Genomic DNA, 23,916 nt, shown 5'->3' with positions numbered 1-23,916 from the left:
TAAACACAGTCACCTAAACAGATTTATGACTGGCCATGATTATGCCTTCCCCCCCCCTCCTTTCTTTCTTTGGAGCATCAGGCAACGAGCAGACACATTTATCTCTGATTAACTGGCTGCCACCAAAACAAGGGTGGGACACCTTGAGTTTTCAAACCAGCATCAGAAAAAGGGGTGGGGAGGAATCTTGTTAAAATGTTAGATGACCTTGGCCAGCATCTGACACTAGGGATCATAGATGGGTCAGCAGCAAGCACTTTATTTAATTATATTAAACACAAACCATTCCAAATGGGCCTGTTTCCAGAAATGGCAGGAAAACATTGCCTGTTGTACACCTGTCTCTTCTAGTTCCTGTTTCTCAAACATCCGCTACAGCTAGTCAGAAATCTGCGATGAGTCAACTGTTGTCATCAGCTTGCTTTTCTTTTTTTTTTCCTTGTATGTACATGGTTGCCCTAAGTTCTGTTTATATAATAAAAACCAGAACAATTAAGTGAGATACAAAAGTATATCACTGCAGCATAATGTATGGCAATTGCTCTAACCATTGTCAGCCCCAAGATCTTCATCCATTGGTATTGGCTTATTTTAGTGAATGAACCTAGGGGTTATGCCAAGACCCAAAATATGATAAGATGAGTATTCTGAACAGTCAGTCGTGCAAATCTGCTATAGCAGAGTATATGGAGCTTGACCTAAACATAATAAATCCCTTTCTAAACTAAGCTTTAGAGGAGGCAGTTCTTGTCCCAGTGTATGTGTCTCTGTGGTATATTGTTTCACCACGGCAACATGGGGCCCTGTTGACCTTCTCCTGCCTCTTTCTCCATTGTGTCCACAGCACTGACCTCTGACCACTCTGTTTGTATTTGTAGATAACCTCAGAGGTGCACCTGTTCAGCCACACCAAGGGCAAGAGGCACCAACAGGCCGTGCGAGACAGCAGCAGCATCCAGGGACGGGAGCTCTCCGATGAGGAAGTGGTGCGTATCACTGTCACCCAGCTGGGAACAAACATCCTCTCACTCTGCCAAAGAGTATTGCCCTGTTGCTGCCTGTTTCATGTAAAATAAAAAAAAAAATAAAAATAAAAATAGACAAAGAGCACAGTCTTTTATGACACGGTCATTATTGATGTTTATACGTCCTCTTATATACTGCCACAGGCCTGTAGCTGGCTTTGTGAGATTACAAATGAGCCTTGAAATGTACTCAGTTAAGGTTCAGCGCTTCAGTGGAGGACTGACATCACCCTCTTGTCTCCAGGCTTTTTTATTTTTTGTGTGTCATGGAGCACTTTTCCATGGGAAGGCAGCTCATTAATGCAAGGTAACCTCTCAGGCTGCAATATGAGATTGGCTTTTCAGCAGGGCTCATTGTGAAGGTGACAACTGTTGGTGCTGTACGCAGAACCTTTGGCTTCAGCAGCTCCTTCATTCAAAGCTTTTTTTTTCAGTGATGAGTAATTGATAACTTTCCTTTTTTTAATCATTTCCTTTCCAAATGCAGTTTCTTTTTGTTTCCTTTTTGACAGCATCATAACCTTGGGTTTGGGGAGAAAAACAGTTTATATATGAACACTTATGCCTTGTATTTGCTTGATTCACTACATTTTTAGCAGTAATCCTAATACAACCTTAACTTGTCATTTTTCAGCACTAATCATTCAGAATTTAGGTCGTTGCTGAGGTCATCCTCATAATATCCTGCATCTTAATCTTGATGTCATGCTTGGACAATTTGTATTAGATGTGTTATTACAGGACTGAGGCTTTAGCCATTCCTGTACCTCTAATATATAACATTTAGATGTCCAGAATTATCTTTTCTTATTTAAAGTGAAGAGACTTTGTTTGGATAGATTCATCTGCCCCACATATTATTTATATCAAAGCTCAGTTTCACAATTTCATTCACGCCGCTGCCAACTATTTTTCACTGTGGCTCCATAACTCTTCCTGCAGCGAAGGATTTTTAATTAAAATGAAGATGGTTTGTCCAACTGTGCTGTGAGGTCTGTGAGGTCACTCCATAGTTTTTCAGCAGAAGCCGATGTGCCCTCATATTTTTTCATTCTCTCCCATTCTGAGAGACTTGTGAATTAAATTGAAAATTCACTTGTATTCAACAGGGTGGATCGATATACGGGTAGAGGACTTGAGATTGCTTTCCTTTTTTTTTTTTTTTCTGCTTTGATATAATGAAATAACATCCAAAACCCATATAACGCAAGGAATTTATATCTAGGGTAATTAATAAATAGGTTTCTCAGAGGAAAGGCTGTTCTTGTCTTTAGCGACTGGCAAGCACGATGAGTAGAGTGATCGCCACGCTGCATCGGGTATCAGAACTGACTTAGGCGAGGCACTGAGTAGTCCTCAAGGACTTGTTGAAGCTGTACTGATAGATACAAATAGAGACGCCTGTTGAAATGTCCAGAAATTTTCTCCCACCACACACGGTTTTGAGATGTGCGGTCGATTCGGTATAGCAACAAAGCTGCTGTTTAAAAGAGCAGTCTCTCCACCAGAATTTATTTGTGTAGTTCAAGCGATTTAAGATTATTTACCTGATAATGAAGGAATAGTTGATTTACTTTTTTGTTTGCTTTCTGTATGACTTCTGTCCTTCTTTTATGACTGTGTGATTTGCTCAACTAGCAGCCGAGTCTTATCTCTTTATCAAAGAGACTGCATGAAAAGGCTGTTTGTGTATGCCAAATGGAAGTCTACCACGCTGGCCTTTGTATGGTAGAAAAGATGGACTGGATGAGCATATCTTGTAGAATTTGTATTTCTGTAGGCTGTCTTTTTGATCTGTTAAAGGGCAGTTTGTGTCAAGAGGAAGATGAGATGTTTATAGTACTATCTAGTTTCTCTCACCAGAGGCAACGTGTAGCTGCAATGCCCTTTGACCAGTGTTTGTGTAGTTTTGTTGCAGAGGTTCCTTTGGTAGGTAAATATATGTTGTTAAATCTTCTCATCCTAAATTCACAAAGTACATAACAACCTTCAAAAAAGACAAAACAAAGAAAAACAGAATTTATATCCCAATGGATACGTTTTATGTAACTAGTCTTTCCCAACAGATGTGTTTTATCTGTTGGTGAAGCAATTCCATTAAGTGAGCAGCCAGTTCACAGGATGGCCTCTCTGAGAGATTACTGAGCTGCTGTCTTCTAAGCGAGGGATAGCTACGGTCACGAGATATTAGTGACCTGTGATATCAGTGAAACGAGGGCAGAGGTGTGCAAATGCAAATCAGAGGAAACTACAGTCACATTCATTTCAGTGAATCGGTCCTGAAGCTTTGAAAATCTTGCTTCAACTTTAAATGAGGAATGTAATATTGAGATTTAATTGAATTTAATATTGTGATTGTGTGTGTGGTCAAATTTAAACTGGCGTGTTTTGTGTCGTCTTTGTATAGAAACTAGAACTAGAGTCACACTCTGTTACTTTTGAAAAAAAAAAAAACCCAAATCATTCAAGAATGCTTCCAAATGAAGTGCCTTGATTTCTTTTATTCTTTTCTTGAACATTAAGACAGTGTCTTAGTTTTTCTCTCGCTCTCTTTCTCTCTCTTTTCAATTTTATATGTATTTGAAGCAAATGTCCCATTCTTAGTCTCCCATGGTTGAAATCCTGTGAATCTTTAGTTATAAACTATGTTTTCCGCAGTAAGTAATCCTTTAGTTTTAGGCATTAGTTTTGTGGCACTTGTTTTGCTTTTGCACACTTGAGCCCAACTAATGACAACTGTTTCATACGACGCCTCTCGGTGAAGAGCCCTATTCAGGGAGCAGGTGCAGGAAAAACTTTGACCAAAGGCTGTGGCATCACACAAGATAACTTGCCTACATAACTGAAACCCTTTGTCTGGGGCCATTGTATCCTTTGGGGTGCTGGATGACAGTGTAATTTAGTAATTGGTTTCTTCCCCATGTGTCATGCTGTTCAAATTGGGTTATATTCTCTTGTCTATGAGTAGAAATATCATACTTGTCTGACAGGAAGCAACACCTCCTGGCCTGCAGCATGTCCGTGGGCAGGCAGGTGGCTTCAAAAGAGCATTCATTACTGAGAGTAATTACAGTATTCAGTGGTGTTACTGAGAGGTATGCAACAATGTGTCACATAACACATTCATAAGACTACAAGTTGCGTCTAATAATATGGAAAAGGATTAGGGTCACAGGAAAAAGTACAAAGTGGGCACGTCTTTTTGTTTTTTGTCAAATTCAGATTAAAGTCAAAATTTTTGAGGGAGGAAAAAAACGTTGGAACTCATCTTCACTACTCAAAGAGGAGAAACGAACACAGACACTACTTTTCCTGCGATATGTCAGTGTAGTCTTTCTTTTGGTCTTTGCCTTCCTTCAGTTTACTGCGTATAAAGCGAAGAGTGTTAAAATTGTACGTAAAAAGTAGCAAGCAAATGCTGTTTAATTGCTGTTTGTACAGGAACAGTATATTTGGTGCAAGCAGCAGTGTTGTGTTGTGGCTGACATGGTGCAACCTATATTTGTTTCCATAAAAGTACAATGTCTGCCTTCCAGGAAATGAGTGCTAAAGTTATGCACTTGCAGAAAATTACTTATTTTCCTTCCAGTGCGGCTCTCGGAGTTTGTTATAACCAATAACCTGAGAACAATTTGTTAGTAGCTTTTGATATTCTGTTTTTTTTCTTCCCTGTTCTAGGAGCATCTTTCCTTAAAAAAATACATTGTGGATATTTTGACGGACAGCTCTGTTTCTTCGGAAAGCGTGAAGGATGGAGAAGAGCGGCAGAAGGCACGAAAGAAGGCCAAAAAGCTCCGCGCCAGGATGAACTCCAGGTAATTCATCCATTTTCTCTCTGTTACTGTCAGTCTCGATTTTTCTCACCACCCTCTCGCAGGCAGGAGAGGACAAACCTCAGCCAGGACTTTTTTTTTTCCTTTCTTTTTCTTTTTATGAGTGACAACGATATGGAAAACAGATGTTACGTGCATCCAGGCTTTCTACAAGGTAACACTGATGATGTTAATTTATGACCACTTTCCGTGATTGGGGAGCAAAGCTGCAAATCGATCCGTGGCTCTCCAGCTTTCACCTGTAAAGAGCTTTCCTCCAAATTACTGCCATGGCATTGCCAAATCTGAAGCCTTCCTCAGTACCAGCGATGTATGTTCAAGTATGTATGAGCCATGCCTATTTTTCTTGTTCTGAATTATTGATTTTTAAATGAAGTATCAAAGAAAATCAATAGCAATCAACAAATAGGAGGTGACGCTGCTGTGTGTCAGAACCTGGACCTGAACTCAATCAATCCAGCTGGCTGTCAAAAAAGAGATTTGAGGGATGAGACATGCAGTGCGTACTGTGAGATGGTGAGATGGTACCGATGCTTATTATTGGGAAGACTTACCCTCAAAAGACAGCAATCGCACAATAAAAAGAATGAATGAATTATAAATCAGCATATTATATCTATCAAACTTAGTCACGGGCTGAAAAATCATATTAACAAATGTGTATGCAGACATTAAGAAAAAGTGATCTGCTGAACATGTTTTTGTTTTGTGTTTTTTCAACGACACTCTTGATCCAGCTAGCTACCGCTTTGGATGCCTCATCTTCCATGTTTGATCACTGAAAACTGATTCCCTAAACTGAATTTGATGACTCATCGTTACTGGCCAGGAACCATATCAAAACATTACTATTCTTTTCACTTTTAATATTCGCTTTTACAACCGAGCTTGAAGATGTAATTAAATGAAAAAACAGTGGTGATACACGCCAGAGGAAGAGCATAAAGACTTTATGTACACACAAAAATACCAATGTAATGACACGACTGTGGCTCCCGAAGTATAGCAGGTGTTGTAGTGTTGGTACTTTGAACCCCCTCCTCCTCCTGTCCTCAAGGGGTTAAGTGTCCTCGAGCAAACCCTGATGTCCGGTCAGTGCACGTGGACGCACGAGCATTTTACTCACTGCGCTGATAATGTTAATGGCATGACTAAACATTTGTTTCTCCTGCTCTCTAAGAATTCACCACCACTCATGAATTTTAAGGTTGGATAGCTTCGTTTTCGTCATTAATATTTTTATTTTTATTTTTTTGGTAAAGAGAAGGGGGGAGAGAGAGGAAAAAAGACTGGCTGTGATGGTCGAGTACATGTCGTCATTTGTTATCGCAGGGGTTTGTGCTGTTTTGTGAGTGTAGGCTGACCTAATGATCCTCTAAAATCTTATCACAATTAAGCTGAAAATTTGGCAATGAATGAGTTTTCACTGTTTTAATAATTTATAGTTCAGAAGGAAAAATGTATTCCAAAGAGGCAACTACAAGCTGAAACTGCCTTTCTACTGCAATGTTTTATTCTCAGCTCTGCTGTTTTTGGCTTTGTGAGACTCAGCGGTACTGAGAAAGTGACAACATGATCTGCCTCTGTTCACCATCACTCGCGCACCAGCTCTGCTGAGACTAGCACTCAAAGGCAGCAGGCCTTCAGAGGTCATAAATAACACAGAGCCCCTGTAAACATAAAGGTGAGCTGCTTCACCGCTGGGTGGAAATGAACCGTTTTATTGGAACACCGTATGGTGTCCGTAAAATGTGAGTGTGTCTCACAGGAGTTTAAACTAGGCCTGCATGGAGCCCTGTTGTGTCATAAAGTGGCACACACATACTTTAGCCCACTTATTTGGCGTAACTCCTCTATAATAAATTTTTTGGAAGGGAAAATAAGCTATTAAAATTTAATGTAAGTAGCCTGTCAGTGTCAGGATGAGTTCTGGACTTTCAAAGCAGAGTACACACTGATACTCAGATATGAGCTTTTTGCCTGTTTCTGGTTGCTTGTGGTTTGTTTTGTTGGCTACGTGGACCTAAGAGTGACGTGAATATGTAGACACGCCTTATAGAGTATGGAGAACTGCATGAGGTGCTAAGCATGGCCTTAGCTTGTGTTACCACCCTGATTCCTTAGATAAAGGGAGAAAAAAGAGGTTCCCTTAAAGGAAAAACATATGTCCTTAATAATACACAGACAAGCTAAATGGACTAGATTGAATTATTGAACCATTGTCACTTTTATAAAGGTTTTACCACTTGTTATGACCTCAAAGTGGGTCTGTTTTGCAGTGTAGCCATGATTTGGATGTAAACGTGGAGAAAATTCTCTGTAAACAAAATGGAATAATTAAAAGGAATCGAGATCTCGTGTATTATGAAGTGCTTATAGCCCTACACTGTAGAAATGGGCTTTCTCCGTTATTGCCGAACACTAAGATTTATTGCCCATTTTTTACATGACTATAATAAATTGTGTAGCAATTGCTCCCTGTTTAACCTGATTAGATATAAACCTGTCAGATTAATATTGTAATCTCATGAATGGCAAACAGAGTGGATATAGTTCAAGTCCTTATTAAACCATGTCTGTGCTACCTATTTATCCTGCTCACGTGGCACATAAAATCACTACATATTCAGAATGAACGCTGAATCAGGCCACTTAGGGATTTTTTTTCCCCCTTTGCTTATAACTGTTGAAAATCTGTTCTAATGATTATTTTGTAAGTAAGTATTTTTTCTTTTCTGTTAGTAAAACTGATTTTAAGGATTTTTATGATAAATTAATTTTAAATAACATAATCAGTTAAATGGACTAGCGCTTTTCACTATAGGGTACATTCACCCAGTCATTCACATTGGAATGCATTAGAGGCAATTTTGTGTTCACTATCTCACCTAAGGACACTGTATGTGAACTAGAGGAGCTGAGGATTAAACCAATGGCCTCAAATTAATAGATACAAAATTAGCATTGATATTGAATTTCTGACTGCTTAAATTTGTGCACTGGCTATCTGTGATTTTTAGTCATTTTGGTCAAACTGTGAGGGGAAAATGTCAGTGTCTTTTGGATGAACAATCTACTCTTCACAATCTCTCGTGTTCAAGGGCAGACTTTAGTTTGAGCAGGTATGGCCTGTTGGAGGAAATCCACTTGTCGTCTTCCGGGAGGAGTTTGATTCTATCAGTGTAGAGACGATTAACCGGAAGGTGCCCTGTCAACCTCTGATCAATAGTTACTTATCATGTCTGGGAGTGTGTGATTGACAGATAAATGGACCTCTCCATAACCCATTTTCACCCACAAACATGCACAAACACAAAGTTTGCCTTTTTCAGACTGGAGATGTTGACTAACGCCATGGAGATGACAGTTCTCTAATAGCCATGGTTGTATTGCTTCTAACCCCCATTAACTGTTTGACAGCGAGGGCAGCAAAGAATTCTAGTCTCCTTGTTAAAAATGGCAGGAGGGAATTAAGCCTTGGTGACATGAGTAGATGGCAGCAAAACACAGGTCCCTGCAGTGCTGCTGTCTGATTATTTTAAGCCAAGTTACATGGTGATTGGCTGACAGGCCAAATAAACAGACTGGGTTTGAAGTATTTTCTCTCTCTCTCCTCACACTTTGATCCTTCGTGTTCGTTACTGACGGGCCAAACACTTTTTTCCTGGGATTCAAGGACTGTTTCCTACTTCTCTCTCTTTAGAGCAAAGGAATATGAGACATCAATGGAGGCAAAGACTCAGGTCCCTGACTCCCCATACAAGGCCAAGTAAGTGTTTTCTTTTGTTTGGGGTTTTCCCTTTTTTTTTTTAAAAAATGACATTTTTCTTCTGTATTAATATTTTTCCCCTGATGTTTGTAGTGCTACATCTAAAGCTTTCTTTAAAAAAAAAATCCATTGCTTATTTTTTTTCTTAATCACATCTTTAAATCTGTAAGTAAATAAATCAGAGTGCAGTTATATCTCAAGTGTCAAAAATATAAAAAATGTAAATGTTCTATTGTTCCATTATTATTTGTTTTTGTAAAGTGTTCCTAAAATTGACTCGAAGAGTTCTTTAATCATCTTTTTGTTTTGTTTTTTGTAGACTAATCAGTTAATTGGTTAAACATTTTAGCTTTACCAGTGGTATTAAAAATCCTAAATTAAGGACAGATGTTTTAACAGATTTATAACTTTTGGCTGTTATGTTCAGGTTGCAGCGGTTGGTGAAAGACCTGTTGAAGCAGTTGCAGGGCCAAGATAGCGGGCAGTGGGCCAACAACAAGGTGTCTGGTCTGGACCGAACTCTGGGAGAGATCTCACGCATCTTGGAGAAGCAGGTAACTGTCTGTTATGTTTTTATGCACGTGAAGCCATCCTTTTCTTTAATATAAAGGTCTATCACAAAGGTTTTTGGGTTGATAATATGCTAGACTGATCTATGGTTTTACACTGAGCAGTCTGCCGCAGTGCAGAGGTCATGCCAGCCGTCTTTTTAGTTATGAGCTATGTTTTCGCTTTCTGCATACCAACTTGCCTTTGGTTGTTGGCTAATGAAGACCAGATTAACAGTGTTTACACTGTGCACATGGTACCAATAGAGAGGCTTCCTAGCACGAGAGCAAGCATTGTCTTGTGTCTGTGTGGTTTGCACGACTCAGATGTCGCTGGTTTAGACTTTGCTAAATTGGATTTCCAGATGAAATGTCATTGATGCACAAGACTTTATTCAGCAAAGATCTTTTAATTTGACTATACAAAACAAGGAGGGGTTGGCTTTTATTATAAATACTCCTACCACAACTGTATAAATAAATGATTTAAAAATGTAATGGCAAACTTTCTTGAATACAGTTCAGGTGAAACAAGGCTCTATAAGCCTTGTTGCCTTTTTTTTACAGTTTTTTTTTTTTTAAACAGTAAAAGTCGCATCAATTTGAGACTTTGAGGGTTGGAATTAAAACACCTGCCACCATGTTTATGATGAGGAGAATATACGGCCCACTTCCTGTAATGAGGCATAAATTTCCTGCCAAGTTGTGGTTTGAACCATCAAAACATCCCACTGAGCATGCCTCTGGGCGTGAGGATAGAGACATTATGGTGTCCCATCAGTAGTGACGGGGCCGGCTGGAGAGGCTATTACTGAATTTCCCCAGGGAGACGGAGAATAAAGTGGCAGAGGTGGGTGGCATGGTGTTTTGTAAGGAGAGAGGAGGGGACCGGTGTGATGTGACTAGCGCGCAAGCTGTTACTACACGAGGACTCCTCCTCTCAGCTCCACGTGGTCCCAGTGGGAGGTCACAGGTCAGTGGGCCAGAGGAGATGCACTGCATACAACAGTGGTGTCACTTGCAATAAGCAAATCAAGTGAAAGTCCTTTTGCCTTGTCTTTTTCCTCAGTTTAAAAGCAAGTCTGTGAAGTATTTTGTCAAGCTCTCCTTTACCATCTTTTTGCAGTGGTATCCATTCAAAGTTGTGTCGAATCATGATTAACCAATGAGGCAGTCTGGGGAGTGCTTCTCTCCTTAATCCTTTGACAAAGTCAAATAAATAGAGTCTCCATCAGCATGGCTGTCTGGCCCCTGAGTCACTTCAAGTCGGAGCCGTTTTGATTATTTGACCTAACAAGCATCTCTCATGTCATTGACTCACCTACAGATTTGTTTTTCTCCCCCATATCTGATTCAGTCTCCACTTTCTCTCCTAATCCCTTCAACAACACCCGATGCTCCTCTCCTGCGCTGCTGCTTGGGTCCCAACCCCCCACCACCACCACCACTCACTCCTTCTTTTCTCTCTAGGCTACGTCTAGTCTCTGACCCCACTGTGTTTCTCCCCCTGTGGCCTCTAATGATTTTTCTTGTGTCAAACCTGATTTTTTTTTTTCGCCCCCTCCCTCCTTACTTAGGGTGATTAAGAGAAGCAATTCTCCCAATGTGCTCCCCCTTTCTTTCTAATGCACACTCGCCTTATTGTTAAGCACTTGTATTTATATATTGCTCAAAGTCTTTACCATTCCCTTCAGCTGAAGCTTGTCTAGAAAAGGGCAGGAGCATGGGTCTGAGAGCCAAATACTGCACCAAGATTGTTTCGTTTTCATTAGGTAGCACTCACAGCTTGATTTGAGTGAGTAGTGGGATTGGTGGGAGTTGTATCTGGGGACATGGGGGAAGGTGAAGGGCAGAGTGGAAGGATTACAGGGTTTCTCACTGGGGCCTCCAGCTGACTGACAGGTTAAAACCCAGATCAGCAGCGTCAGAAGTTTTTCCAAAAAACAAGAGGGAGAACACATTACTTAGTTCATTTAATAAATGTGAAATTATAAACATAGTGTTCTGGCACATTTTAAATGAAGTTGAATTTTAATTTCTGGTTTAAAATAAACAGTTTATTTTGAAGAGAGTTGCAAACTCAGATGTTGAGGTTCTCGGACAAGCACGTGCACAGCGGATCTGAACCTTTCTCGATATAGCTTGGTGTAGGTACATGTGAGAACACAACTATTGCAAACAGTGTGATCACAATCTTTAAACTGCATAGAATAGCATAAAGGCTCAGTGCAGCTAGTGAGTTTTCATTCTGTATCCTGCCTGCTGCACTCTGTGCTCAAACAGTTTCCTAATCTAAACCAATCGGAATATTGGCAGAAGTGATAATGCATCTGAAGTGGACTATCTCTTGATTTGTGCTACATGTAAGAAAGGACATGAATCACATTTATGTGCAAAAACAACTCTATTGCTATATTTCTTGCTTCTTGTGTTTTTTTTTGCCATTTACTGTCGAAAACAGGTTCTCCCAAAAGCATCAGTCCTTAAATATGTAGTGTGCCAATGAATGATCTGTGTAGACCTGGGGAAATCTAGGCTGACATGATTGTTTCATTTTTCTAAATTATCCCCCTTCAAAAATGAAGTCACTCATAAAGCAGACTTTTCAGATAAGTTTGATATATTTTATTTGAAATCCTTATATCAGACCTGGAGGTTTTTCTTTGGCTTAACCAAATGGGGAAGATAATTCTAAAAATTATTTGGATCGTTGGCGGAAGATGAAAAGTGTCTCTTAGTTTTAGCTCCAGTGTTACAGAAATTTAACTATAGGCTGTCATTTCTGTCTTCCAAACAGCCCTGTTATTTCTCCACCATGAGACCAGTGGGTAGTGGAATAGCTTTAAACCTCTTACTGTATTAGATTTAGCTGAGGACAGTTTGTGGCTTCTGTGGTAGGTTTTGGTTTTTGTGGCCTTTTGATTGATCATGTGTTTTTTTTTTCTTGAAATAAACAAAGTTTGTGAATGAAGAGCAAATGTGGAAATGGATGATTCCACACAGCCTCCTAAATCATATGCCATTATGACTTGTATAAACACATGTTTATACTTAGAAATTTTGACTTTAAAGTGTTTACTCCTGCAGCCTTATTGTGGTTTACAGAAGACTTGGCATGCTGTATAATGATGACATATATGTAAGGAGATGATCATCTGGTGTACTTGGTTGTGAGGGAGGATGAACCCTTGACATAAATGAAGACCCAGATGAAAGTTTAAGTCTTGCCTTAATTTACTTTGCCAGTTCTTTTCCATCTGTTCGTGAGGTAGCACAGTTGTGCCTTCCTCTTTGATTTGATTGGATTGTCTGGTTTTAGGTGACTATGAAAAGCAATTTCTCCTGGTCACTGTTGCAAAAAATACCAGCTGCTTTGGTCCTCCCATCAGCCGGCGTAACAATAGTTACCCAGGGCGAAAATTAGATTAAGTCCTCCCGATGTGTTATTCAGGAGCTGCCTCTGACTTTCTGTCTTTGCCCAGTCTTTTTTTTTTTTTTTAATTCTTAAGTTTTTTGTTTTACCAGGTTGCTACCGCTCAAAGACCAATTAGAACTTCAAGCACTGTTACTCGTCTTTAATCTATGATCATACTTTGGCTATGGTTAACCTGGTTTAATGCAAAGAATTAGAGCAAGGGATAACATTCAGCCTACAGTAAAACTTTATGTGCATGCAGTAATTGTTTTAGATATACTGACAATATTTTACACTGGATTTCACAGCCCATATTGCAACTATAAGATTGTCTTTGATATGTACAGATTGTGTGACCTCATAAGACATGTTTTAGGCCATAACTTAAGCAGGAATACTGAAGTACTTGCCAACTGCCACACAATATCTTTTAGGATGAAGCGAAGATGTTTTATAGAGAAAGGTCAGCTTCATTGTGCCACCATACTGTTCTGCAAAAACATGCAAAAGAAAGTGCAATGACTAAGAAGAAGACATAATAATAATAATAATGGATTGCATTTATATAGCGCTTTTCGGGGCCCTCAAAGCGCTTTACAATTCCACTATTCATTCACTCTCACATTCACACACTGGTGGAGGCAAGCTACAGTTGTAGCCACAGCTGCCCTGGGGCAGACTGACAGAAGCGAGGCTGCCATATCGCGCCATTGGCCCCTCTGGCCATCACCAGTAGGTGGTAGGTGAAGTGTCTTGCCCAAGGACACAACGACCGAGACTGTCCGAGCCGGGGCGCGAACCGGAAACCTTCCGGTTACAAGACGAACTGCCAACTCTTTGAGCCACGATCGCCCTATCGTGGGTTTGTTTAATAGGGTTTGTTTGTTTGTTTTTAATAAAAACCAGCTGGCAATGCTATCACCTCACCTCACTGATATGTGGCTAAGAATATAGTCTCCAACAACTCGCTTGGTCATCAACCCAGTTCTTGCAACATTAGAGTGAATGCGTAAGATTTAGTTTCCCTGTTTGTTTTTGAGCTAAGGTGGCCACAATGAGTAGGGAGGGAACTGCTAACTGATAATCTTATCTACTCTGGGGAAATGTACTTATTTGCAGTCTTACCCAAAGTGTTGGAGTATCCTGTTGGGAGCCCTGGATGGAGGATCTTTATTGTAGCTGTCTCTTAGGAATGCAAGTTGTGAATCCTCTGATCTTAGAGAAACAGAACACTGTTTTCATTCAGTTAAGTGTGCATGCAAATTCAGCTTACTGTGTATATATGCTGTCATTGTAATTACCTTCATATAAACACGAATACTGTTGCTCCGCCTTGGGTTTGGAGAAAGGATATATCATCGCCAGATGCTTGTTCCATTTGCTTAGAAAGGCAACTGCATTACATGGCGGCAAGATCAGCAATTCTAGATCGCAGGCTGCTATCATACAAAACAAGGCTTTATTTAAACCATCACAGTCTGATTTTGTTTTCTGTAGACCTAAAGGTAGCAGTTCAGGTAGCTTCAGCTTAATCTCTTCACCTGTATTGTTCTAGATAAATCTGTCAGCAGGACAGGAAAGGAGCTACTGAGCAACAAAGTCTTTTCTGTGTTATTTTTTTAATTTTTTTGCAGGAGACAACCAGGACTGGGCAGGTCCAAGTTACCCACTCTAATACCATTTGAGAAGCTACTATGAATGAGCTGCCTTTTCTCATTTAGCCCAGAAGCTTTTAGGTTGGTGTGTTGATGAGGGGTTGAGCCAAGTTCGGTAATCGAGACCTAATTGATTAAACACGGAAACCTTTGGCAGTGTAAAGAAAGGAAGTCACAAGTAAGGTCTTTTAAAAATGTTCGCGTTGACTCTTGAGAGCGTCATGGAGACTTTTGCCATTATGTTTAATGTAAAGACTTTTTTTTTTTTTTTTTTTTTGCGTGTTTAAATATTTTTTTTCCGTCTTAACACTGGAATTAAGAAGCCGTTACCTCAGCAGCCGGCACAGATGACAGATGAAGAGCTTATCTGTAATTTAGTAAAGCGTTTGTCTTTCAGTGTGTTCGGGCTTGTTGGCAACTTCCCATCTGTGGAACAAAAGCACTGTGAAGTGGCTGGATTTTAGTGCTGTCACAGCTTTGAGGAGACCGTAACCTCATTAGGTGGAGGAGTGACCTGTAGGCTCTCTGTAGTTGTGTGAAGAAGGCCCTCCATCAGCAGCTCACCTCCACTTCCTCTGCTCTTCATCCAGCCAGGCACAAACATGCCTCATAGTCAGTACCCACTCCAGGATTTGTATTTGTTGATGTACGAGAAGCTGTAGCAACAGCATCCCACATACTGCCAATTAATCTATCGTCACAGGAGACGGGGCCTATCTATTTACATGATGTTAGAAATCTAATCCGCTATAATTATAGGTTTCCTTTGCAGAGTCATTTTATTTGTATTTTTATATTGTAAGTGGAGTAAGGAAAAAATAATTCAACAAGAGGAACCAATGGATATCATTTTAAGTAAGAAATATTTCTTAAATATTAATTTGTTCCTGCTGAAATTCTGTAGTTATTAGTTCATTTCCTCACTGATTACATGACAAGTGATGTGTGACAAGCAGATGTATCTAATAATAATGCCGATTAAGGGTTAGGATTCAAAAAGGAAGTTTGGTTTGAACAGAGGAACAAAGTAAAACTTTCTCTATTTTTTTCTATTTAATGTTAGTAAGATTCATGCAAAGGTTATTTCTGCCAATCTTTTTACTAAGTTGGAAATACCCAAAGATATTAAAATTTAAAATATCTAACCTTATTTTTTTTTATTGTTTTAAATAAGTTTTACATACCAATCGAATTCCTATTTGTCTAAAGCCAAAGTGCAGCCCCTGATAATAATTTATGTAGTGCTAGAGTAAAAAAAATATACCACTGTGCATCTCATTTACCCACGGTTCATGTCATTTTGTGATATAGGAACTCAAAATGATGCTAACTTAGCATTATACTTGTGTTCCAGTTTTTCTTCTGTTTCAGCCATCAGTGCTGACTACATTTTCCTAAGGCGGCTCACTGAGAGTTTAAAAAACTACAAACCCATCCAAAGTTACTGAATTCCATGAGGAAACTCCAATATCCCCTAAACAAAGATGGCAAAAACACTGACTAAAAGACTTTAATTTGTGCTTTTTCCAGGTTGACTATCATCATATGCCGCATCCCTATATTGGCACTCAGTGATCAAAACTTTGAAAACTCCTGGTCTCAAGGTTTTGCTGTCTACAACAAACTTGGATGGAAATTTAATCTATAAATCTTAACCAATTAATTTTGTTGACGTTTTTATAGCTTTCTGAAATGCATTGCCATATTATTGGTGTGAGAGCCTTCAACTCTCGGTTTGGAAATAATGTATTCTATAATCATGCCAGCTGGTGGCATCAGCCACTGCCCTCTCATTTGTATTTGTAAACTATAATATAGCAGTCGTAAATAAAAGCATGAAAAGAACTGACCAGAGCCACTTTGATATTCAGCCATTTATTAAAGTTCACCTAAAATGGAATGTTTCAAACCCAAAGAAGATGAATAATAGTGATGATCCAGTAGAGCTATAGTGTCTTGCTATTAGAACAGTTCAAATTCTCTGGGTTGTTCTGTTCTTAGATCGCCTGCGTGGCATTTTCTCACTTTTACTTAGCCTGTTGTGATCCATTGAGACCACCCTGATGCTAACCGGAGCCTGCAGAGCATTTTGCCTTTCACTGAAAGTTCACTGTTGTGGGGCGGAGTCAGGTTGTGCACTTTTGAGATTAAACAGGAATACTTTAGGGATCACTTTGTTTCACATTTCAATCCTTTACCCCTGTAGGAGAAAGAAAGGCTCCGTCTCCAGCAAGAGCTATGTAATCCCCTGTCAGGCCGGCTGCTTGCTGTCCCCTGACTACACCTTTGTTTCTTTCTTACCCTCGCTCTTTCTCTGTCCTCTCCTCAACAGAATAATGCAGACCAAGTGGCCTTCCAAGTAGGCGGTGGCCTGTCTGCTCTGGAACAAATTTTACAGGTCATCACTGCTGCTTCCACACCCACCGCAGTTCCCCGCATTCCTCTCAAGTGAGTATCATCACAAAATTAAGAATTTTTGTATTCATGTGAACCAAAACATATAAATGTGTTTTTTGTTTTAATTGTTTGCTTTATTTATTTATTGCTTCTGGCTTGACCAGAGTTGGAGTTTGAATTTTAAAGATACTGATTAGACTACAAAATACATAAATCAATAACCATGGAGGACAACAAAAACACAAAACATAGAATCGGGTTAGGTTATTTATCTGTGGCAGTACACACCTTAAACACTCATTTTTAAAAAGACAAAGTTCTCTTAGTGCAGCTTTGTGTTGCAATAAATAAAAGCCAAAGCGTTGAATATACAGTGGTATTAACATTATCACATGTTGCTTTTTTGTTTGTTTGTTTGTTTTTGTATTTTTTCTAACTAAAAGATAAGAAAGGAAGGAAGGATGGGGATGCTTCTGAATGATCCATATTGTTTGTCTGTCTGTTCTCTGCTGAATTCACAGAGACTCTTAGCTTTTACAGTCCTTCTCTGCAATGACTCCTCTATGACTTTATCCTTTCAATGACAGTTGCTGCTCTGTTTGCTCCATGTGAACGTTTTTGCAATCGCATAAAGCAAGGGAGCTAATGTCAGCTAACCTACTTTATCAGCGTTTACAGTTGCTTCATCTCAATAAATACTCTCAAAATGTATTAATGAATAACAGCGCTGCCCTTCAACAAATGGGAAGCATTTCCATTTCTGTAATCAATTTGTGTTCTTTCTTTTCTCTCGAAACACAAAAAGCACATGTGTCCCATCTATCATTTAGAGTACGAAATATTTTTGAGTTGTGGGTCTGGCGCTTGCATGGCCTGCCAGTAGATAACTTCAGAGAGCCTGCCATAGTCACAAGTGGGACTCTGTAATGGACTTGAATGGCCTTGCTTCCCCCATTCATTAGCATTTACTGGTCTCTGACTCTCTGCTAATGGACAAATGCTTCTTATATTTATAATGCTTTTAAAGGGCATCACATGTATATTGTTTCTTCTGTTTTTTTTGTGTTCTCTCTTTCTCAATCATTGCAGTCTTTAAGAATTTCAAGCAGACTTCTGAATTCGAAGCAGTATTTTGTTGAAATGAGACTATCTTTGCAGCACAAAACGTGCTCACAATAATCTCCTTGGCATTGTACATCTCTTTAACATGCTTGAATGAAAAGGTAGATTATTAGGGCCATGTGTTTCTATTGTTGGGTAACAATACAAGCAAAGTCTTGAGTGAGGAAGAAATTATTTTTGCTATTGAAAAGGTCTAAAATGAATGGTTCTTTTCAATAGCTACAAAGGATTTTGTGATTATCTGAAGAAAAGCATGTGTATGATAGTTTATTTACAACATATACAACAGTTTAATAAATGAATGCACTTATTACAGTAGCTTTGTACCCCAGAGGGTTGTAAGCAGAGATTTCTTTATGGTTTTTGTAAAATGTAAAACGCAGCAGAGGTCACGCTCTGTTCTTGTGTCAGTCAGGTCAGTGCAGTCGGCGGCTCATGACGAGATGCAACATAAGGACACAGCCCGGCCGTCTGCTTATCACTATCTGTCATCTGGATTGCTGTGTGGCCTAATGGGCTGCTATACAGACGCTAACCCCGGAGTGAGCTACATTATCTGTTTACAGTGATGCTGCCATATTGATCACCTCCTCCCACCAGATAAGCAGAGTGATTTACAAAAAAAGGCAGCTGCCGAGATGCTCCTGCCATATCTCTCCCAAGGGAAGCTGATTCCATCTTGTTACCATTACATTAATGAGCTAATTCCTCGACGAGGCTCCACTAATGTTCTGGTGTAACCCTGTGGTCGCTGGAGTGACTAGATCAGGGTTTATGCAGTCGCTGTCGTTAACGTCAGATGAAGAGATTTCTTACAAGAGGCACAATAACATCCCAAACTTTGGCATGAGCTTTGTTGAATTTACATCAGTTTAGATTTTTAACTTACTTTTGATTTTCATTGTTTTCATTATTTTTCCAGTAATTCATATTTGTCCCCATTTTAAGTCATTGTTATTAGAGACATTGTTTAATGTTAAGTGACACAGCTGAGGGTTGTATCCTCACAGTTTATTGTTGTATCAATACAGTCTTAGATTATAGTGAAAAATCCATTACAAGTCTACATGTATTATCAAATTAACTGTACAAAACCAAATATTATTAACTTTGATGTCTACAGGAATCACTAGACCTTATTTATGGTTGGGTTTCCTTTTTGATATTTGTGGTTAAGACTGCATACATAACTACATCATCTTATAGATGAACATTGAATCTTACCCCTCATCATGTGTGCCAGCTGCACAGAAGCTAGCTGTTTTGTCCTACTCAGTTGAAAGTGTTTCTTTAGTGTGGGAGAAATAAATGAAGGGGTTGATCCTCGTTTCTGTAGCCGGTGTCCTTTTACTGTCCTTCCATAATGACAGCTGCAGATTATGAGTTTAGCTTAAATCCAGTGCATTTTTTTGTACACTGATGGAAACTTATACTGAGTTGGTATTTAGATTGCAGATGCCTTGTCCTTGTGACTGGAATAGGGGTCACAGTGGGGAAGGGAACAAAATGCACAAATGTTCACAGTCTCAGTGCAAAGTGTTATCTTCCTGTACACAAACTGAACAATGAGAGGAACAGAGGCGCTGATCTGTGCCATTAGGTAGCAAAGATGAAATTCAAACATTTATTTTCTGAGGGTCTGGTCATATTCTGTGTCGATAGTTTCCAGTAATTTAAAGAAAGACGGCGCTGTGATTGTAACAGGTGAGCTCCAGAGAGAAGTTTACAGTCCCTGGACATGCGTGTTAACCCAATTTGTCTTTCCACTTCTGTCTCACATGACCTGTTGTATCCTGTGAAATCAGACCTGCTACCTGTGGTTTTATTTCAGGATGTTTTCCGCCATTTGGGAGTGTGTGCGTGTGTAGGTGTGTGTGCCTTCACTTGTGTGCATGGTGCGGCGTGACGGCTCATCAGATTTCTCCTCCTTCATAGCAGGCCAGTGTGGCACGACAGCCAGGGTAGATGTCTTGGAAGCACTCAGGGTATCGGAGAGATCAACAGCAGAATCAAATTAAATGTCATTTAGATAGCTCTGAATGAAGGGATTGTTTGACAGCACAAGGAAATGGGTCTGCTCCTCACCTTTTATTTTGGCTTAGGATTCTTTTTCTTCCCCTGTTTAAGAGGCAAGGGCTCAACCTGATCTGGAAGTTAGTCAGATTTCTACAGTGCTGCCCCCGTCAGGCTTGACTGCACACATAGGAAACTCACAGAAAGGGCGAGGAATGTGAGACTGAGGTTGAGGAGCACAGATCTCATTGCTGATAACTCAAGGCAGTGACAAAAAGCATAAAGACCCTTTTTATATGCTTGTTGTCCTGTTGTCAGCTGAACAGACAGTTGGCCATTTACCTTGATAAATGGACTTGGGTGAAAGATAGCTGCAATCCATAGCCGTATATCTAAGCGCTAGGGAACCTGTGTTTATGGTTGTTACTTCTGATTTATTCCAGAGAGTTTATTAGCCACACTCTGGGTTTTTTTTTGCAGACAAATCCTCTGCTTCTGGAATAGTTTTGTGCTGTTATATTATTGAATTATTTGTTTGCCTATCCTTGTTGATTATGATCACTAAAAACCAGCTGGCTCCTGTGGTTTTAAGTGGTTTATGGGGGTGCGAGACAAGATCAAGTGCACTACTTTCATGTCTGTATGAATATGCCTACCTTTCATGTAAAATAATATTCCTTGCTTGTGTGGGATTAAATTTAGTGTAGGGAACGTACATTGTTCTTTTATTTACACATTATGGTCTGTCTTAAACTCCGCTCCCAAGTCCACCAGTGATGATCCATGTTGATACTTAAAAGCTTAAATCCTGGGATAGCCAGCAGTTTTGGAAACCTGGTAAACACAATATTTCCAATGTAATGAGAATCCCATAGTGGTGTAGGGTGAGGAATGTGGAGAGTTTAAATAGACTGGTGCACATCAGTCCCCACAAAGTTTTGGTGTAACACGAGAAAGGGTGGTGTGGCACTTTACCAAATTGTTCCTCAAAATCTTTGACTGGAGCTGTCAATGAGGGCTGTTTAGAGGGGTGAGATTCCCAGAGGGGCTGGACTATCAGGTGTCGTGCTCATCAAGCTCAATTAGGTGGGAGGAAACCAAAGACAGATCACCGCGGTGGTTCATTGTACACTCTGGTGTAAGGGCATATAGCTCAAACACGCCTTTGACAGCTTACTCATTTGTTAAGAGATGGCCATAGACAGCCCTGATTAGCTGTGTTACAAAGCAACTGAATGCTCATTACTTGAGAAGTTAATTGAGTTGAAGGCCTCTCTTACTACTTTCCAAGCAATTTAATAAGAATACCCTGATCAGTCTTGCCTTGAATTCATTTTTAAAAGTAGTTTTAACTGTTCTACTACTGTTGGACTATTTTTTTTGTTCTAATAATACACTTTGTAGTATCATTTAGTAAAGTAAATATCCAGTGTGTCCTTATAGTCTCCTTTAAGAGGGTGGAGTGTAGGGTGGTGGTGGCTGAGGAGCTGTTGGAGCAGCCGGAGTGTATCCCAGCTGACACTTCCTGGACTGGTCACCAGTTAGTCACAGGGATGGGACGCTAAACCGTGGAAACAGCAGTTTTCACAAGGAAAAGTGTTTTGCAGCAGCCAATGTGAATACAGGGGTATACTTAAACTTTGTCACCATGGGAACACTTTAAAAAATGAAGTCACGGATAGACTGCATTTAAAAAGTCTCAGCTGTGGACAGACCGACCAAAATGTGAAACAAAATGAAGTCGGTGCCGTAGCACTAGATTGGACAATAAAAAGGGGATTTGACAGTGCAATAAATAAATTTCTAATGACTTATTTGGAGTTTTCTTTCTTTTTTTTTTCTGCTTTTATTTGTCCTAAAAACAGTTATATCCATCAAAATTCCACACAAGCATTTGGCAGATTGCAAACCCTCAAAATCTCAGTGTAACCTGAATGCTAACATGACAGTAATCAAGTCAAACCCTTCCTTGCCATTTAATCTGATCGATAATTTGATAACCCTACTATTGTGCACTACTTCACTCAGATGTCACATAATCTCGAATGACACGCCGGTGACCGAAAGTAATTCGTGACCGAAAGTAATTCGTGTCCCTTTGAAGATTGTACACGGCAGCTACCAGTGTTTTCATGGGTGAAAAGTTTTTGAGTTGTCGGTTTGGTGTTTGTGTCGAAGCGAATTTTTGTGCAACGTTGACTCGAGAATCGAGCAGTGAGAATCTGATGCTGCATGACTGCACACAAAGCAAAGTTTGGTTGAGTTCTCATGTTACCTCACCTTGTTGTTCTACAAACGCTCCCCGTATCAGTGCACTTAACCATTAGTTAACTTTTTCCAGTTCATAAAGACATGAACTCCTCAAATATCTGTCAATGTATTTGCCGCACATTTAATGATACAGTTTGTAGTTTTTTGACGTGATTGTTTAGCGCTCTCTCATTGTTTTCAGGTGTATGGACGTAATCCTTGATGTCAAACTTGGTTGCTATCCTCGAAACATAATGTTTCTCATATTGTTACACCGTTCGATGTCTTAGAGCTTTAAACTGTTCTGTCAGTAATGTTAAAAAAAAAAAAGTGGGCAGCGTTATTGACAGACGTTAGTGAACCTCCACCTAATCCATTTTTCTTCACAGTCCCAGTGTGGTTTGACCGAAAACGCGCAGCAGATGTGAAGGTTCGGTAGATATCAAAATGTTTACCACTTGAAATAAACATGGCCTACTTTAGGCACTGGAGAGGCGGATTCCTTTCTTCCAGCGAGCAGATAGGACACGCTATTTCTCCAATGGCTAAAATATACAGTTGTCAGAAAATATTAACTGATGAAACGGGGCAAGGGGGGGAGTAGCAGTCACAGCAGAATGATTGGTCAGTTATCTGAAGCATTAATCTTCTCTGGGGCTTGTTGTAGAGTAGACATAATACAGAGGCACGCTGACGGGCTCAGCGCTGACTGCTGCCTGGGGCTGCCTGGCGGCTGTGCTGTGAGGAGCTGCTAAGAGAAATAGTTTTATCTCTCCAGCGGAAATGCTGCACCATCTCTGCCAAGATGAGACCGAGATTGAACTCAGCACCTCTGAAGGTGGCTCTCGTGAAGGGAGTGTCCGCATAAGTAGCTGATATGAGTGTTTTATATCTCAAATCGGTTTCCTTACTCTTGCTGTCAGTGAGATATGCTTTTGACTCGTGAAGACAAACTGCACCCTTAAGGAACCACAAATATAGAAGAGTGTGTTTGGTTTTCTAATGCCTGCAGATAGTCTTGTCAGTGCCCCGGTCACGTTTACATCCCAGTAGTTCATGTTCTTTAACAAATTGGAAGGGGTAAAGCGTTGTGCCCTGAGGTTTGTCTTATGTCAAGCTTTTGATCAATAACAGTTTTGTCATCTTTTTCTGTTAGATCCCTCTGTTCTGCTGTAAATATCTACAATCTGGCATGCTCCTGCTGCGCGCTCAACTGCTCCTATGTGCTGTTTAGCAACAAGATAGTCCTCCTTATGGACCTGCTGCTGCATCAGCTAACAGTAAGTGTGTGCATCCCAATGCAGAAGATGAGAGATGCAATGTAATACAGTGTTTTGTGTGATTAGTTTCTGCCAACAACATTATTTACATTCCTATTAAGTACAGGAAATATAGAGGCAAACATGCTCAAAGGGTGCTTCCAGGTGTGATCAAACAAACACAGCCTCTCTCCTAGCCACACATAAATGTTGCACATGTTAAGAATTCCATGTTTTCTTTACATTTATCTGCTCATATACACTGGCTTGACCATAAAGGAAGCAGCGTTTTTACTGCTGTCTGCTACAACCGCAGTGTTAATGAAAGACAGAGTATGACAAAGAGCTAGCGAGTAACAAACCGTTGCCCGACTTCTCCACAGATGCCTCTCAATTGAGGGAATGTGAGAGCATAGTCACTCGGGGAGGCACGCGGGCATGGGAGGCTGCATTGCGGCGGCATGTCAGCCCCATATCCCTCAGCACTCTGAGAGAAGGACTGTAAACATCAGTCCGCTCCACACATCCAACGGTGGCGGCTCACTGGAGCCGCCTACACTCGCAACCCAGACAGGACAAGGCACAGACACAGGGCTGTGGTGCACGCATGAACTCTACTGGGGCTTCCTT

General features: G+C 40.1%; 1 protein-coding gene across 3 annotated transcripts in view; it reads left to right on the top strand.

The window, feature by feature from the left end:
• Window positions 1-23,916, top strand: part of scaper (S-phase cyclin A-associated protein in the ER) — a 58,183-nt gene that overhangs the window by 19,661 nt on the left and 14,606 nt on the right. For all 3 annotated transcript variants that reach the window (XM_026175937.2, XM_026175935.2, XM_026175936.2), the window contains 6 exons: window positions 879-986; window positions 4,704-4,840; window positions 8,562-8,627; window positions 9,055-9,181; window positions 16,578-16,693; window positions 23,184-23,307. In XM_026175937.2, coding sequence (XP_026031722.1) covers window positions 879-986; window positions 4,704-4,840; window positions 8,562-8,627; window positions 9,055-9,181; window positions 16,578-16,693; window positions 23,184-23,307 — 678 coding nt within the window. The remainder of the gene's footprint in view (window positions 1-878; window positions 987-4,703; window positions 4,841-8,561; window positions 8,628-9,054; window positions 9,182-16,577; window positions 16,694-23,183; window positions 23,308-23,916) is intronic.

Source organism: Astatotilapia calliptera, chromosome 7 (assembly GCF_964374335.1).
Source record: "Astatotilapia calliptera chromosome 7, fAstCal68.1, whole genome shotgun sequence".
In the NCBI taxonomy this organism is placed as follows: Eukaryota; Metazoa; Chordata; class Actinopteri; order Cichliformes; family Cichlidae; genus Astatotilapia; species Astatotilapia calliptera.
Note: the sequence above shows the minus strand (reverse complement) of the source record. Positions and strands in the feature narration are given on the sequence as shown.